The sequence below is a fragment of the Marmota flaviventris genome, chromosome 7 (genome assembly GCF_047511675.1).
Source record: "Marmota flaviventris isolate mMarFla1 chromosome 7, mMarFla1.hap1, whole genome shotgun sequence".
Classification (NCBI taxonomy): domain Eukaryota; kingdom Metazoa; phylum Chordata; class Mammalia; order Rodentia; family Sciuridae; genus Marmota; species Marmota flaviventris.
Window position 1 is genome coordinate 108,009,462 of NC_092504.1, and position 17,543 is coordinate 108,027,004.

A 17,543-nucleotide genomic window follows, 5' to 3' on the forward strand; every position below is an offset into this window, starting at 1 on the left:
GCCGGCATGCTGGGCACATTGCCCCAATTGGAGGAGGGGCAGAGCCGCCGCACGTGCCTGCGAGGGAGACTTTGCAACTATACAAGACCAATATAAATATATAGGGGGAAAATTCAATAGCACAACAGTTTCACCAAGTAGAAAGGAACGCGAACAGTATGAAGAGACAAGGAAAGAAAGGACCACAAGCAATTCAGGTCAACTCAATGTTAGAAGAGGTAATAGCTGCAGCAGATGGAATGTCAGATAAAGAATTCAGGATATACATGCTTCAGATGATCTGGAGTCTCAAGGAAGACATCAGACAGCAAAATCAGACAATGAAAGATCACTTCAACAATGAATTACATAAACAAATCCAAGAAGCAAAAGATCAACTATACAGGGAGATAGAGGATATAAAAAACAAACAAACAGAAATCCTAGAAATGCAGGAAGCAATAAACCAACTTAAAAACTCAATGGAGAATACTACCAGCAGAGTAGAACACTTAGAAGATAGAACATCAGACAATGAAGATAAAGTATTTCAACTTGAAAAGAACATAGACAGCTCAGCAAGACTGTTAAGAAACCATGAGCAGAACATCCAAGAAATATGGGATAACATCAAGAGACCAAATTTAAGAGTCATTGGGATACAGGAAGGGACAGAGTTTCAAACCAAAGGAATGAGCAATCTATTCAATGAAATAATACGAGAAAACTTCACAGACTTGAAGAATGAGACAGAATCCCAAATCCTAGAAGCCTACAGGACGCCGAATGTGCAAAATCATAAGAGACCCACACCTAGACACATTATAATGAAGATGCCCAACATACAGAATAAGGAGAGAATTTTAAAAGCTACAAGAGAAAGGAAGCAGATCACATTTAGGGGTAAGCCACTCAGGATAACAGCTGATCTTTCAACACAGACTCTGAAAGCTAGAAGATCCTGGAATAACATTTCAAACACTGAAAGAAAATGGGTTCCAACCAAGAATTGTGTTCCAGCGAAATTAAGCTTCAGGATGGAAGATGAAATTAAAACCTTCCACGATAAACAAAAGTTAAAAGAATTTGCAGCTAGAAAACCATCTCTTCAAAAATCCTTGGCAAAACATTACAGGAAGAGGAAATGGAAAATAACAATGAAAACCAACAGTGGGAGGTAGGACAGTAAAGGGGGGAAAAATAATCAAAGAGGAAAACAAACCATGTTTAGTAAAAAAATAAACAAATATGGCTGGAAGAACAACCCATATCTCAATAATAACCCTAAATGTTAATGGCTTAAACTCACCAATCAAGAGACACAGGCTAGTAGAATGGATCACAAAACAAGACCCAACAATATGCTGCCTACAGGAAACGCATTTGATAAGAAAAGACGTACATAGGCTGAAGGTGAAAGGTTGGGAAAAATCATATCACTCATATGGACTTCGGAAACAAGCAGGAGTGTCCATACTCATATCAAATAAAATAGATTTCAAGCCAAAGTTAATCAAAAGGGATAAAGAGGGACACTACATACTACTTAAGGGAACCATACACCAACAAGACATAACAATCATAAATATATATGCCCCAAACAATGGTGCAGCTATGTTCATCAAACAAACTCTTCTCAAGTTCAAGAGTCTAATAGACCACCATACAATAATCATGGGAGACTTCAACACACCTCTCTCGCCACTGGACAGATCTTCCAAACAAAAGTTGAATAAGGAAACTATAGAACTCAATAACACAATTAATAACCTATACTTAATTGACATATATAGAATATACCACCCAACATCAAGCAGTTACACTTTTTTCTCAGAAGCACATGGATCCTTCTCAAACATAGATCATATATTATGTCACAGGGAAACTCTTAGACAATATAAAGGAGTAGAGATAATACCATGCATCTTATCTGATCATAATGGAATGGAACTGAAAATCAACGATAAAAGAAGGAAGGAAAAAGCATACATCACTTGGAGAATGAACAATAGGTTACTGAATGATCAATGGGTTATAGAAGACATCAAGGAGGAAATTAAAAAATTCTTAGAGATTAATGAAAACACAGACACAACATATCGGAATCTATGGGACACATTGAAAGCAGTTCTAAGAGGAAAATTCATTGCTTGGAGTTCATTCCTTAAAAAAAGAAAAAACCAACAAATAAATGATCTCATACTTCATCTCAAAATCCTTGAAAAAGAAGAGCAAAACAACAGCAAAAGAAATAGAAGGCAAGAAATAATTAAAATTAGAGCTGAAATTAATGAAATCGAAACAAAAGAAACAATTGAAAAAATTGACAAAACTAAAAGTTGGTTCTTTGAAAAAATAAACAAAATCGACAGACCCTTAGCCATGCTAGCGAAGAGAAGAAGAGAGAGAACTCAAATTACTAGCATACGGGATGAAAAAGGCAATATCACAACAGACACTTCAGATATACAGAAGATGATCAAAAATTATTTTGAATCCTTATACTCCAATAAATTAGAAGATAGTGAAGGCATCGATAAATTTCTTAAGTCATATGATCTGCCCAGATTGAGTCAGGAGGATATAGACAACCTAAACAGACCATTATCAATTGAGGAAATAGAAGAAACCATCAAAAGACTACCAACTAAGAAAAGCCCAGGACTGGATGGGTATACAGCAGAGTTTTACAAAACCTTTAAAGAGGAACTAATACCAATACTTTTCAAGCTACTTCAGGAAATAGAAAAAGAGGGAGAACTTCCAAATTCATTCTACGAGGCCAACATCACCCTGATACCTAAACCAGACAAAGACACTTCAAAGAAAGAAAACTTCAGACCAATATCTCTAATGAACCTAGATGCAAAAATCCTCAATAAAATTCTGGCAAATCGGATACAAAAACATATCAAAAAAATTGTGCACCATGATCAAGTAGGAGTCATCCCTGGGATGCAAGGCTGGTTCAATATACGGAAATCAATAAATGTTATTCACCACATCAATAGACTTAAAAATAAGAACCATATGATCATCTCGATAGATGCGGAAAAAGCATTCGACAAAGTACAGCATCCCTTTATGTTCAAAACTCTAGAAAAACTAGGGATAACAGGAACATACCTCAATATTGTAAAAGCAATCTATGCTAAGCCTCAGGCTAGCATCATTCTGAATGGAGAAAAATTGAAGGCATTCCCTCTAAAATCTGGAACAAGACAGGGATGCCCTCTCTCACCACTTCTGTTCAACATAGTTCTCGAAACACTGGCCAGAGCAATTAGACAGACGATAGAAATTAAAGGCATCAAAATAGGAAAAGAAGAACTTAAATTATCACTATTTGCAGATGACATGATTCTATACCTAGCAGACCCAAAAGGGTCTACAAAGAAACTATTAGAGCTAATAAATGAATTCATCAAAGTGGCAGGATATAAAATCAACACGCACAAATCAAAGGCATTCCTGTATATCAGTGACAAATCCTCTGAAATGGAAATGAGGACAACCACTCCATTCACAATATCTTCAAAAAAAATAAAATACTTGGGAATCAACCTAACAAAAGAGGTGAAAGACTTATACAATGAAAACTACAGAACCCTAAAGAGAGAAATAGAAGAAGATCTCAGAAGATGGAAAAATATACCCTGTTCATGGATAGGCAGAACTAACATCATCAAAATGGCGATATTACCAAAAGTTCTCTATAGGTTTAATGCAATGCCAATCAAAATCCCAACGGCATTTCTTGTAGAAATAGAGAAAGCAATCATGAAATTCATATGGAAAAATAAAAGACCCAGAATAGCAAAAACAATGCTAAGCAGGAAGTGTGAATCAGGCGGTATAGTGATACCAGACTTCAAACTATACTACAGAGCAATAGTAACAAAAACAGCATGGTACTGGTACCAAAACAGGCGGGTGGACCAATGGTACAGAATAGAGGACACAGAAACCAATCCACAAAACTACAACTATCTTATATTTGATAAAGGGTCTAAAAGCATGCAATGGAGGAAGGATAGCATCTTCAACAAATGGTGCTGGGAAAACTGGAAATCCATATGCAACAAAATGAAACTGAATCCCTTTCTCTCACCATGCACAAAAGTGAATTCAAAATGGATCAAGGAGCTTGATATCAAATCAGAGACACGCCGTCTGATAGAAGAAAAAGTTGGCTACGATCTACAGTTGGTGGGGTCGGGCTCCAAATTCCTCAATAGGACACCCATAGCACAAAAGTTAATAACTAGAATCAACAAATGGGACTTACTCAAACTAAAAAGTTTTTTCTCAGCAAAAGAAACAATAAGTGAGGTAAATAGAGAGCCTACATCCTGGGAACAAATCTTTACTCCTCACACTTCAGATAGAGCCCTAATATCCAGAGTATACAAAGAACTCAAAAAATTAGACAATAAGAGAACAAACAACCCAATCAACAAATGGGCCAAGGACCTGAACAGACACTTCTCAGAGGAGGACATACAATCAATCAACAAGTACATGAAAAAATGCTCACCATCTCTAGCAGTCAGAGAAATGCAAATCAAAACCACCCTAAGATACCATCTCACTCCAGTAAGATTGGCAGCCATTATGAAGTCAAACAACAACAAGTGCTGGCGAGGATGTGGGGAAATGGGTACACTTGTACATTGCTGGTGGGACTGCAAATTGGTGCAGCCAATTTGGAAAGCAGTATGGAGATTTCTTGGAAAGCTGGGAATGGAGCCACCATTTGACCCAGCTATTCCCCTTCTTGGTCTATTCCCTAAAGACCTAAAAAGAGCATGCTACAGGGACACTGCTACATCGATGTTCATAGCAGCACAATTCACAATAGCAAGACTGTGGAACCAACCTAGATGCCCTTCAATAGATGAATGGATAAAAAAAATGTGGCATTTATACACAATGGAGTATTACTCTGCATTAAAAAATGACAAAATCATAGAATTTACAGGGAAATGGATGGCATTAGAGCAGATTATGCTAAGTGAAGCTAGCCAATCCCTAAAAAACAAATGCCAAATGTCTTCTTTGATATAAGGAGAGTAACTAAGAACAGAGTAGGGTCGAAGAGCATGAGAAGAAGATTAACATTAAACAGGGATGAGAGGTGGGAGGGAAAGGGAGAGAGAAGGGAAAATGCATGGAAATGGAAGGAGACCCTCAGAGTTATACAAAAGTACATACAAGAGGAAGTGAGGGGAAAGGGAAAAATAATACAAGGGGGACAAATGAATGTCAGTAGAGGGGGCAGAGAGAGAAGAGGTGAGGGGAGGGGAGGGGAGGGGGGATAGTAGAGGATAGGAAAGGCAGCAGAACACAACAGACACTAGTATGGCAATATGTAAATCAATGGATGTGTAACTGATGTGATTTTGCAATCTGTATATGGGGTAAAAATGGGAGCTCATAACCCACTTGAATCAAAGTGTGAAATATGATATATCAAGAACTATGTAATGTTTTGAACAGCCACCAATAAAAAATTAAAAAAAAAACACAACAATATCATTATCCAAAAAAAAAAAAAAAAAACAAAGTCAGTGGCGCATCGCTGGTCAGGATGAAGTGTATGCGAAAAGACGGAGCAGATAAGGAGCCACCATGGGCTTCACAATTACATAAGGCTCATCCTCTTAAGGGAAATGAGGAAGCTTCCCTCCAGCAAAGAGAGGCCATGGATGTTTTTGAAACTTCTAAATTTGAAGAGATGCACAAGAATGGCAGCAGGCAATAATTGTGGCTGCACCAGGTTTTTTTTTTTTTTTTTTTTTTTTTGTAACAGCTGCTTTTCTAAGCTGTGGCAAGAACACTCCATCCTGCTCTGCTTTAGCTGCTTTTGTAACCTGTTGCAAGACATTGCATCCTGCTCTGCTCCAGCTGCTACTTAAGATCCAACTCTGATTCCTGGCCCTGAGGGTATCTTTCTGTAGCTCAGTATGTGTGATGCTCATCACAGTCTTGGTGCAAAAGCCTCCAGAGTATAACTCTGGCTGCAAGCCTTTACTCCTCCCTGGTCCTAATTTTATAATTCTTAGCCTGTGTTCTTTGAATGGCTGTCTTGTGAGCAGAACTATGGGGATCTTTGATCATCTTAACAAGGGCCACAGGTGTCATCAGTTAAAGCTGAGGGTTCCCTATGAGGAGTATGTGAAAATTACCTGAACAATATTTCCTTTGAAGAGAGCAGCATTACAAATTTGGAAATTAGTTCATCTTTGGATGCTAGAAACTTGGTTCATAGTATGACTGCAAATTTGGTCAAGGTTGTTAATCCTAATTCTCCTCTTTAAAATATGTGTAATATCAATACCCCTTTAGATTTTTTTAGGGTTTAACTGAGTGTTTAGATGCAAATTGCTTGGCATGGTATCTAGCAAAATTGTAATCATTTAATGATTGATAATTATTAGATATGAAGGGATAACACCTGGTTAACTGTAGGCTTCTTGGAAAAAGAAATAGTAAATATATTGAGTAAAATTTGACAGATACTAGGAATGAAATTGTAACTTTATTTGTGTTGAATTTCAGATGTACTGGCGAAGAATTCTTGATAATTCAGGGCCTCAGTCTCTCACCTTGGAGCTTATGGATCAACCATCTGGGTTTGGCTTGTATGATGTTTGTCTTCCTCGTAATTGCCTATCTAAAAATGTTATTTCTTAAAAAACATTCTTAAATCCCTGTTTAATTTACTATGAATTACCCTCACATTAAAAAAGAGAACCTTGATTTATTTTAAATATCCAATAAAGATTTTATATTATTTTCTGACCAGTTGCGATCAACAATTATTTTAATTTACAAAAATTTCACAAAAATTATAACAAGCCATATTTTACGTGACAGAACCAAGCAAAATACTGATGCTATTATGTATTGTATAATAGTTTATCTCATGAGACAGGAATGGAGAAGAAATCTAGTCTAATTTATTGACCTGAAAAAGAGGAATTGAATTTCAGAAACTCTTGACAAGTTGCCAACATCTCTGATATCAGTTTTCTCCCCTTTTTAATAAATAGGGAGGTTACTATCACTCCAATATTAAAAGTTTGCAACTGTGTAATTTTCTATTAATTAATAACATATATGTTAACATCTGAAGAGATCTCAAGATGACAGAGGATGGCTGAATTTCTAATTGCTCCTTGGCTTGGATACAAGCAGCAGGAGTACTGCGTCTCAGCAAGGTAGGTGAAAAGGGGGAATTCACTGAAATTCAGTATTGTACAGTCAGAGTCTCATAAAGACTCAGAATTTTGAGTGCATTAAAGAAAGAATAAGAAAAAAAATTCATTGGATTCAAGCTCTTTGTAGAAGTTGCAGTGTACCTAGTTCACCATGGAAGGGAGGGAAAATACAAACAGAAACACAATGGACCAATTTGTCAAGTAAAAAAATTCCTAGATCAGAAAAACAGTCTGAACTTAGCTGGTCCAGAGACTACACAGCAAAATGACATTTAAAAATGATCCATTTTGTAAGTGGAAAGCAGAGAGCTGAGACTAGAGCCATTTTAAAGAGTTCATGCTGCACCTTCTGCTACCTGAGCATGGGAGATTGTAACAAACACTGCCATACTGTCTTGGCGAGCATCTACTGGGTGGTCTAGGGTGTACCTAGCAGAAAATGATTGAAACAGGCTCCAAAAAGATTATACCCAGGGAATTCAAGTAAGAAATATGGAAAGGAGTGCTATTTGCTTTCCTTTTGAGTCTGGACATTCACATGACCAGCTGAAGGGGACTGGGAAATTGAACAGGTGGGTGTGAATACACTCAGATGCTAAGTCTATTAAAGGCATATTTGTGGGCAGCAGAGTGAGTGTGCCCAGTAGTGGGTTGGCTCCCCTGCCCTATAAATAGAATTCTTGGGAAGCTCATGACATCCAGACTCAAAGCAGAGATTGGCATCTAGAGGTGTGTTGATATAATCACTCCAGAGATTATACCACCCTTCAGAGTCACTAAGTCCTAATTAGACTAAGTCCCAGCTGCTTAAACTGGTAAAAAGAAAAGCTGAAAGCTATCTCTACCAGCTTTGGTTTTAGACCACTCCAGCTGACAGCTTCATGAGCAACAAAAAGAGGAAGGGGTTAACAACCCCCAGGCCTCCCTCTCCCTCTCTCTTTTCCTCCCTTCTCCCTCCCTCCATAACCCTAGAAGAAATGAATAGTGAGATAGTTGGACATAGGTAGTGACCATTTAGCCTCACTGACAGTTTTGAACACTTCAGTGAAGACAGTTCTTTCATTTTTCATTTAGAATATTTTCTTTTCTTTTTTTTGTATTCCAAAATAATAGTTTATTTTGTTCATTGTACATGATTGGTGTTTAATAAAAATTTATCAAATGAGTGAATATTTTTTAAATTTACTTTTCAATGTCTTACATGTTTACAATTGCTAAGGAATTTTTTTATTTTCTTTTTTGGTGTTCTTGCTGTGCTGATTGGTTCATGGATATATATACATGTATTTGTTTCTTTTTTCTATTTTTATAATACTAATTTTTCCTTGTCTTTGAGGGTAGGATTTTTGTTCATTTTGATTTTGTTTTCTTTTTATATTTTTTCTCCTTTCTTCTCTACTAACAAAATTCTCTTCTTTCTTTTTCACTTTACTTTGTTTTCTATTATCTTTTTTTTTTGCAGGGTGGGTACTAAGGATTGAATTCAGGGACACTCAACCACTGAGCCACATCCCCAGCCCTATTTTGTTTTTTATTTAGAGACAGGGACTCACTGAATTGTTAAGCACCTCACTTTTGCTGAGGCTGGCTTTGAACTCACAATCTTCCTGCCTCACCCTATCAGCCACTGGGATTACAGGCATGTGCCAACGTGCAGGGCTATGATTTATCATTTTAATGTCCTCTACTTGTTACATCTCCTCTGCATTCTCTCTTTTCACATTTTGAACATTCTAAATTTTCGTGTACCTTCCTACCACATTTTATTTTCTCTTGATGAACTATGTTTTTAAAATTTTTTAGAACTATTTGTTCTAAAACCATTCATGTCGAAGTTATTAGTATTGTGGATGGCATAATTGACATATGCTGTTTAATGCTAGATCTATTTCACAACTATTTATTGGTTTTTGCTGTTGGAAATTTCTAACCCCACTATTCCTGTTTTGGTGGTAATTAGTATTGTTAATGTCATAGTAGGCACTGGGCATATATTTTAATACTGTATGTTATTTCTTTTGATCATTGCTATTATTTGTTTCCCACTTTTTTGAGAGTTTCAGGGAGTTTACATGGACACTATAAATTCACAGGGCAGAGATGCAGCTGGTGAACTAAACCCAGCCAAGAGAAAATGCACCTTGCCCCACATATAAACTAAGCACAGCGAAACTTCAGTGATAATTCAATACAAAGAATAGCGGAGACAAAACCCCAAAACTAATGATCAAGTTTCAAGTAAGAATGGGTAGGGGAATCCTTTGGGTCCCACTCATGGACATTCACTCCTATAGAAAAACAGAATTAACAAAAAAACTGTTAATGACCTCAGGCTCCCAAGCTGCTGGGATTACAGGCATGTGCCCCTGCACCTGGCTATGTTTTATCATTTTAATATCCACTACTTGTGGATATTAGAGCTTCAGAACTTCAGGCCTTGAAGACAGGGTATATGAACTTGAATCCACAGAGTGCAATAAAGGTAAAAATATAGAACATGACTAGAATATATAAGAACTCTGGGACAACATTAAAAGACCAAACCTAAGAATCATTGGGGTAGAAGAGCATATGGAGATACAAACTGAAGACATAAAGAATATTTTCAGTGAGACAGTTACAGAAAATTTTTATTTTCCCATATCTGAAATAAAGTAGACATACAGGTGACTTGCAGGACCCCAAATAAATTATTCAATGAGAATCTCACCAAGACATATCATAATCAAAATGCCTAACAGAAAATAAGGAAAGAATGTTAAAAGCTGCAAGAGAGAAAATCAGATCATATTTAGAGGCAAACCAATAAAATTAGTTTCTGATTTTTTAGTTCAGACCCTAAAATCATGGAGGGTCTGGACTGATATTTTCCAGGTCCTAAAAGAAAACAACTCCCAGCCAAGGTTACTATACCCAGCAAAGCTCAGATTCAAATTCAAGAGGAAAATAAAAATATTCCACAAAAAAATCAATCAAAAAATTAATAAGTACCAAGCAAGCACTACAAAGAATACTCAAAGACAAACTGCACACAGAGGAACAAATGTTTAAAAACAAGAAAAAACAACTTCCAAATAGGGAAGTTCAAATAGAAGAATAACTCAATAAAGGAGAATCAAGACAGGATAAAACATAGCAAAAAAATAAAATAAAAATAAAAAAGAAGCAGGAAACTACAAGTACATATCCGTACCAACACTTAAAGTTAATGGCCTCAATTCCCAAATTAAAAGACACAGATTAGCAGAACAGATCAAAAAACAATATCCAACTATATGCTGTTTACAAGCAACTCATCTCACATAAGCAAGGACATCTACAGGCTGAAGGTGGGGAGAAAAAAAAATCTTTCATGCATACTGACCATGAGAACAAACAGGAATAGCTATTCTCATATCTGACAAAGCAGATTTCAAGCAAAAATTAATCAGAAGAGACAAAGAAGATCACTACATTCTGGTAAAGGGAACAGTCTAAAAAGAAGATACAATAATAATAAACATTTATACCCCAAATGTCAACACACCCAATTACATTAAAAAATACTCCATAACATGAAATACTGCATAGACCCCTAACACAATAATACTGTGTGACTTCAACACACCCTTATCACCAGTAGACAGGTCATCAAAATATAAAGTGAATAAAGGTATACCCAACCTAAGTAACACTATAATCAATTGGACCTAACAGACATCTACAGAATATTCCATCCCCAGATATCTGAATTCACCTTCTTAGTTGTGCAAGGAACTTTTTCCAAAACAGATCATATTCTCTGCCACAAAGTAAATGCTAGCAAATACAAACAAATCTATGTAATCCCCTGTACTTTAACAGAGCATAATGGAGTGAATTTGAAAATAAACAGCAAGAAAAATAATATAGACCACATAAACACATGGAGAATCAACAATATAAAGAATGGATGAGAGAAAAATGAGAATAGAAATCAAGAAATTCTTAGAAATGAATGAGGACAGAGATGCAACATATTGAAATTTCTGGGACAGTATGAAAGCAGTTCTAAGAGAACTTTACTTTTATCTTTTGTAACCTATTATCTCTTTTTTTTCCAATTGTTGATTTTTGTTGAATGTCACATGGGTTATTTACTGGGAGAAAAGGAAGTGACACTGTACACTATATTGTAGCATGAACTGAGGCAGGAAAGATTAAGGACCATTTTCCCAGGCCCCACCCAACTTTGATCAGCAGAGTTGATGTGAGCCTAAGGGCCTCCCTTTTATCCATCCCCAATGTTATGGCTATTATCAGAGGAGATAACTTTCCTCAAAAACAGCAAGATCATATTTTTAATAAGATTACCCAACTGTCCTGAGGAGCAAACTGAGACCTCCAACTTTAACCTAAGTAACCTAAGAGGGTAATGTCCTTGTTTAAGACCTCTAATGCATTGGCTTTAAAACCTGGTAATGAACATTTGGCACATGTGCAATAAGCATTATGGGCAAGGCACAGGAATCTGTCAATCATCCCTCATTTACCATAAGCCACTCCTAGCAAAAATCCTGCCAGTGGCAAACAACTCAGAAGTGCATATTAGCCCAAATCCATCCCCTCTCTCTCTCTCTTTTTTTTTTTTTTTTTAGGAGTGTATATTCCTCTAATAAACTTTGTTAACTGCTTCTCTTTGTCTTGATGAAGTCTTATCACTATCCATGAACCAGCCATCACCCAGGACCTACAACATAAACTGAATAGAATATGTCCAGTGATTAATCAGAAAAGTGTTGAAATCAGTGTCATGAATGGTCACTGAGAGTGATGCACACTTGTTGCATAGGCAATGACTTATACATTGAAGAGCTAGCAGTGGAATTTGTACTTTATGCTAATACAGTTAAATATACTATGGCAACTTAAATTTGAATCAGGTTTCAAAGATCTGGTGTTATATGATTAAACTGTGGTAATTGAACTTTATTTATTAATTTTCTGCACAGTGTGACATGCTTATATACACAGGAGATTTGCTAAAATATGGGCAACTGAGCCAGGCATGGTAGCCCACACTTATAATCCCAGTGATTTGGTGGGCTGAGACAGGAAGATCACAAGTTCAAGAACAGCCTCCATAATTTATCTAGGCCCTAAGCAACTTAGCAAGACCTTATCTCAAAATTAAAATTAAAAATGGCTGGGGTTATAGCTCAGTGTAAAGTATCCCTGGGTTCAATCCCCAGAACAAAACCATTTTTAAATGTAGGCAACTATGAGACAGAATTCAGGAAAACAGTAATCTCGTGTTCCATGCAAGGGATTCTGATTTAAGAAGCTGAAGTTTTCACTTACATCATGATTCCCATGCAACATGGTTGGTGGCTTAAATCAATAGAAAAACAGAGTTAAGGGTCCATGCCGTGGGCCAACAGGATGTTGGGGAAAATCTGAGTATGTTAAAAGTCTTTATTTACATAAATATTCTTTACTCAATAAAGAAGCCACACTGAGAGGACCACAGCTGCACCCTTTCAGGTCCTCTCCTCTTCATCAGCAATCAAGGACTTGCTGAGAAGGTTTGAAAATGTTCTCAAGCCCCAGGCTGTGGCCTAAATCCAGGGACTTTTTTCCATTTACAACTACCCTGGAAGGTCAAATATAAATGGCAAATAACTAAATATTTTTCCATTTAAAATTGTAATTAAAATAGAAAACCTGGAAACATCTTTATATTATTTTCCCTTTCAATTGTTGTATGAACTCAGGGACTCAAGGTGAAACACACTAGAGGAAATGTCTAAACAAATAAGGGCACTAACTTGGTAAGAGTCAAAAGGATTATTTGGGAATTGAATTCAGGGCATGAAAGAATTCCCAGAAATTAACTCCAAACCAGCAGCATTTCTATTAAGCCTTCAAAGTAGCAATCATTTAATTCCTAAAATATGGCAATCTAAACTTTATTTTTTAAAAATTCAATAGATCAGTATTGGTTTGGAAGTAATTGAAGTAATTCTCATTTTATCTTAGATTCTTTATTATCTTAGATTCTTTGCTTTTGCCTGCAAATGTCTCCTGGGTATTGAAAACAGGATGAATGACTACCTCCATTTTGCATCTGTCTTCTTTGCTATGAGATACTTTGGGTTCCAAGAATGATAGGTCTGATGGATAAACATCTGGTGATGAGAAAGAGGTAACTATTAGGAAACAACTTTTTTTTTTTTTTTTTTAATTGCCAACAAGGCCTTGCTTGACTAACTCTGAGATAATGATAGATCAGACTACATCTGACCAAGATCACTGTTTGGGTGATCCCAAAGCCTCAACCTATGCCTTCACCTATGCAAAATCCCAAAGCTCACTCTAATTTCCCTTTCTATAAAACCTTAAAGTCATTATCATAACCTTGAAGAGAAGGCTAAGACTAGGCTACACAAATCTAAACAAATAAGGGCACCAACTGTCTTTTTCTTGAAGCTACCCTGTTAAAAGATCCTTTCATGCTTTTCATCATTACCTTTTCCATTTAATTTTTAGGGTGAGTGGCTAGAACTAATTTGTTGGATCCCCAGAGTCATGCCTCTGGTCTAGGAATCCAGCAATAACTTTGGGGAGCCAGCCAAGAGAAAGCACACCCTTCACACCCTTTGGTCATTAGCCACCGGCAGGTACCAACTCTAAGTCAAGAGGGCAGAAATGGAGGGTCCCATGCTGCAAAAAAAAAAAAAAAAAAAAAAGCATTTATTTCAGGATGTCCAATTGCTTTCCACTCTGGGATAGGGTCAGCTGCTTTCTACTAATATTTGGTGAAACAGAGAAACAAATTCTGGACTTTATGGGCCCCCACATCTGAGCCCTGGCAAATACTCCCTAGTGGTGCTCATCAAGTCTTACCCTTTCTTTTCCTTTTTTTTTTTTGACACTCCTTGAGCCATTTCAGTATCTTTTGAACAAATTTGACTCTCAGTCACGTTTTTGCAATGAGTATCAAATTTTTATTCTGTAACTTTATGTTGACACCTTAGCAGGGAGGGGCTGTAAGGTATTAAGAGAAACCAGTTTGGTTTGAGGTAGCCTCTGTGGTGATTTACATAAAAATGGAAAGCATCAATTCTGTCTTGGTGCCCTCTAGGAGAAATCAGCTGTTTGTTCTACTTATAGTTATAAATCTATGAGCAAGATGAAGAAAATTGATATTGGAAAATGCACTCTGCTCAAATGTAATTGTTCTACATATTTTGGTTGTTAGTCTGGTGGTTGCTAGTCTGTGTTGGTGATGATTGATTTAGAAACCAACATTTGAGTGAAAATTAGATTCTTCACTTCTGTTAGTGGGTGGGGTCTGTGAAAGTCAAGTCGCAGGCCTCTGCAGCCTAGAAAACACCTTTCAGTGTTAGCAGCTAATTAGCTGGCATCAGCTCAGAGGGTCTATCTGGCAAAGTCAGATTCCTCTCCACTACAATTGAGTGGCATGCTGTGGCTTTCAGGGGTAGACCCTAGCGGTTCACTGATAATTTCTTTTCCAAGTTCTTGTCTGATAGATTTTTTTTAACCTGTTAAAAAAGAAAAAAACACAGGGAACTCCTGTCTCAAGGGCTGTGATTCTGTCCATTAGCAGGACAGGTGGATTTTAAGGAGATGATTCAAAGGCTACATTCCACATGTTCTTTGTTGGAGTTGAAATTACTTGTTAATTTGAGAGATGGTAATTTCAGAAATCTTCTGGTACCATCCCCAAAGTCTGGATTACTTCATTCTTCTGGTGAGTGTGTACTCAAGGACAGATAAATCTGCCTAAGATGGGGACAAAAGGTAATCTTGTTTTGCCTGAGATTGGGTAGAGGGACAGACTAGGGAGAAGCAGTGAGAGAGAAAGAGAAAGAAACAAATTTATTTAAAAAAAAATAAGTTGCAGTGGCAGAGCAGCAAGGGCTATATATGCCCTTGATTTCTAAGGTTAGTTAGGACTCAGAGAATGACAGGCACCCTCTCTGTGCCCTTTGGTGAGCTGCCACATCTGCTAATTATGGAGACTGGGGGAACCCTAGAGAACAGGGAGCCAACCAGTGCACATTCTACAAAGAAGAGGGCCCTTCTCTTTCTTTGACTTTCATCTCCAAGTTTTGGGTTTTAAACACCCAGCAGGCCAGTTTCATCAGTCTTAAAGTGTCAGTAACAAGTTATAACTCCAATATCTATAATTTTACAGTTACCCCTTTCATTTAATTGGGATAAGTAACTGTAAGTCAGCATTATATCCTATCTGTCCTATATGTAATGGCTTATTATCTCAAATTAACTCAGGTTGTTTTACTAGAAGCAGGACCTCTGCGAAACACTAATATGCAACAGTTATAAAGTTTGCAAGGAAAAATACACAATGAAGTTAACAGGGCAAAACATATTCAGTTTGTGTAATAGCTATGAACCAAGTAAAATGATTGTTAAAATCTTAAACCTTTACTTAGTTATGTACTATATCCTCTGTTTGAGATCACAGTAATCTTCACAACAAAATTTGATCTTTTGATCATAACTCTAAATGAGCTCAATCTAGCCTATTTTGGAGCCATTCTAACATGGAGAAAGGTGAGAGGCAGAGCTGTATCTCAGGTAAGGTGGGGATATTGACAAAAAACACAAGACAACATTACATATAAAACATAAACAAAGGCTAAGAGTTTTTTCTTTGCTAGCAAAGCAATAAAACTTTTTTCCTTTGTCTCAAAAAAAATAGATAAATAAATAAATAAAAATTTGAAAATAAATACAACCCTTCATGGCAGAGCAGAAAAGCATAAGTGGAGATTGATAAGAGCCTCCCTTGGCCAAATTGAGGTCTCATTCTCTTTGGCAGAACCTCCTCAGATCCCTGTCCAGTGACATATCTTTGGTAAACATGAAGGATCCACAAACATACTTTGGTGAGTTTTACTGTTTTTTTTTTTTCCTTTAAACTTTTGCCCTTTTATTTCATGGCTTTCTCTGTAAACCTCTGTACTTTCAGTTTCTCTTTCCTTTAATCAGAGGCTCATCCCTAGAAATGTGTGCTTGCTTATAAATGTCACTAAAGATAAGAGGCACTCCATCCTCTTGACCTAAAATTGGGCAACAGCGTCAGGGAGAATACCTCAAAATGTGTAGTAGCATCACAGGAAACCATCAGCATAACAGAACATCCATGGGTCAGAAGAAACTTATTTGCTCATCCAAAAGGCACAAATAAGGGACTGGTCACCCAGTTTCTAGAGTAATGTCACATTTTGTCAAATGTATAGGACATATACAAAGCCCTATGGAGAAAGCCAACTTTTGGGTGACACCCAAGGGAGCTATCTCCAAAAATCATACAAAACTACAGATTGTAAACACTTCAGATCAAAGATGCCTCCTGAGCTATCTTAAGCTTTAATCTTTACCTTTTTCCTTCCATATAAGGATAAAATATACTCTCTCTCTCTCTCCCTTTCCCTCCCTCTCTCTCTCTTGCTTATTTCTTCCCTCTCCTTTTTTTTTCTTGTGAATTATCATTTATAGAGTATAATACTCAGTCACTCAAAAAAGCCTAGCAGATACAAGGCTCATTTGATGAAACTGATGCTGTCTTTGGGACATGGCAAGAAAAAAATGTCTGGTGCTCATAAATGCTCTCTGTCACTTCTGCCTTATTTCTGTGCGCCTCCCCGCGCCCCCTAGCTATGTATTCTTTAGCTACAAGATGCTTCCCAACAACCCCAGACTTTTCCTTTGATACATATAGCAGATTCCCGTCTACTCTTACGTCCTCCTGTAACAATTTTGTAGGAACAGAAGCTGAAATCTTAACCTTTTTTTTTTTTTTTGATACTGCATATTAACATTGCTCCTTGTCTCTCCCTTCATATTATGACCTTGATAAACATCCTCCTTAATGGTTTTAGTTGATCGGCAGTACAACAGCTCCCCCTTTGGGAGCAATTCTAGCATTGCTCCGACACGTAGGATTTTGCCTTAAACCCTTATACTTTTGTAAAAGCTTGCCTTGAGACATGACTCCCATTGGTCTTTGGGGAGAATGCAGGGGTGAGGCATTCTGTTATTAAGTCCTTTTCCATCAGGTTCTATTTGACAGTGTCTAATTCAGGGAACCTCCAAAATCCCAATTTAAGAATGCTCTGTTTAATTGCTACAAGAACTTGGAAAGATCTTAATAGTCAGATACATTTAGATTATAATATATCATGGTCATTTTTTTTTATTTACAAAAAGTTGAAGACCCAAATTCTGTGTGTATCTTTTGCCACTTTTAAAATGGCTTGTAAATGATCTTAAGCAGGCTTGCAGGAGTCTGCAAAATTTCCAGGGACTCCTGGAAGTAAAATATCTATTTAT

At 36.9% G+C, this 17,543-nt stretch overlaps 2 protein-coding genes across 12 annotated transcripts in view; one reads left to right on the plus strand and one right to left on the minus strand.

Moving 5' to 3' along the window:
* The window catches only part of LOC114085440 (broad substrate specificity ATP-binding cassette transporter ABCG2-like), a 67,945-nt gene extending 61,162 nt beyond the window's left edge, over positions 1-6,783 (plus strand). For all 4 annotated transcript variants that reach the window (XM_071614564.1, XM_071614566.1, XM_071614565.1 and 1 more), the window contains one exon: positions 6,541-6,783. In XM_071614564.1, the coding sequence (XP_071470665.1) occupies positions 6,541-6,688 (148 nt within the window). In that variant the 3' untranslated portion in view covers positions 6,689-6,783. The remainder of the gene's footprint in view (positions 1-6,540) is intronic.
* Positions 1-17,543, minus strand: part of LOC114085438 (broad substrate specificity ATP-binding cassette transporter ABCG2-like) — a 111,761-nt gene that overhangs the window by 8,014 nt on the left and 86,204 nt on the right. The gene's annotated exons all lie outside the window — the stretch shown is intronic.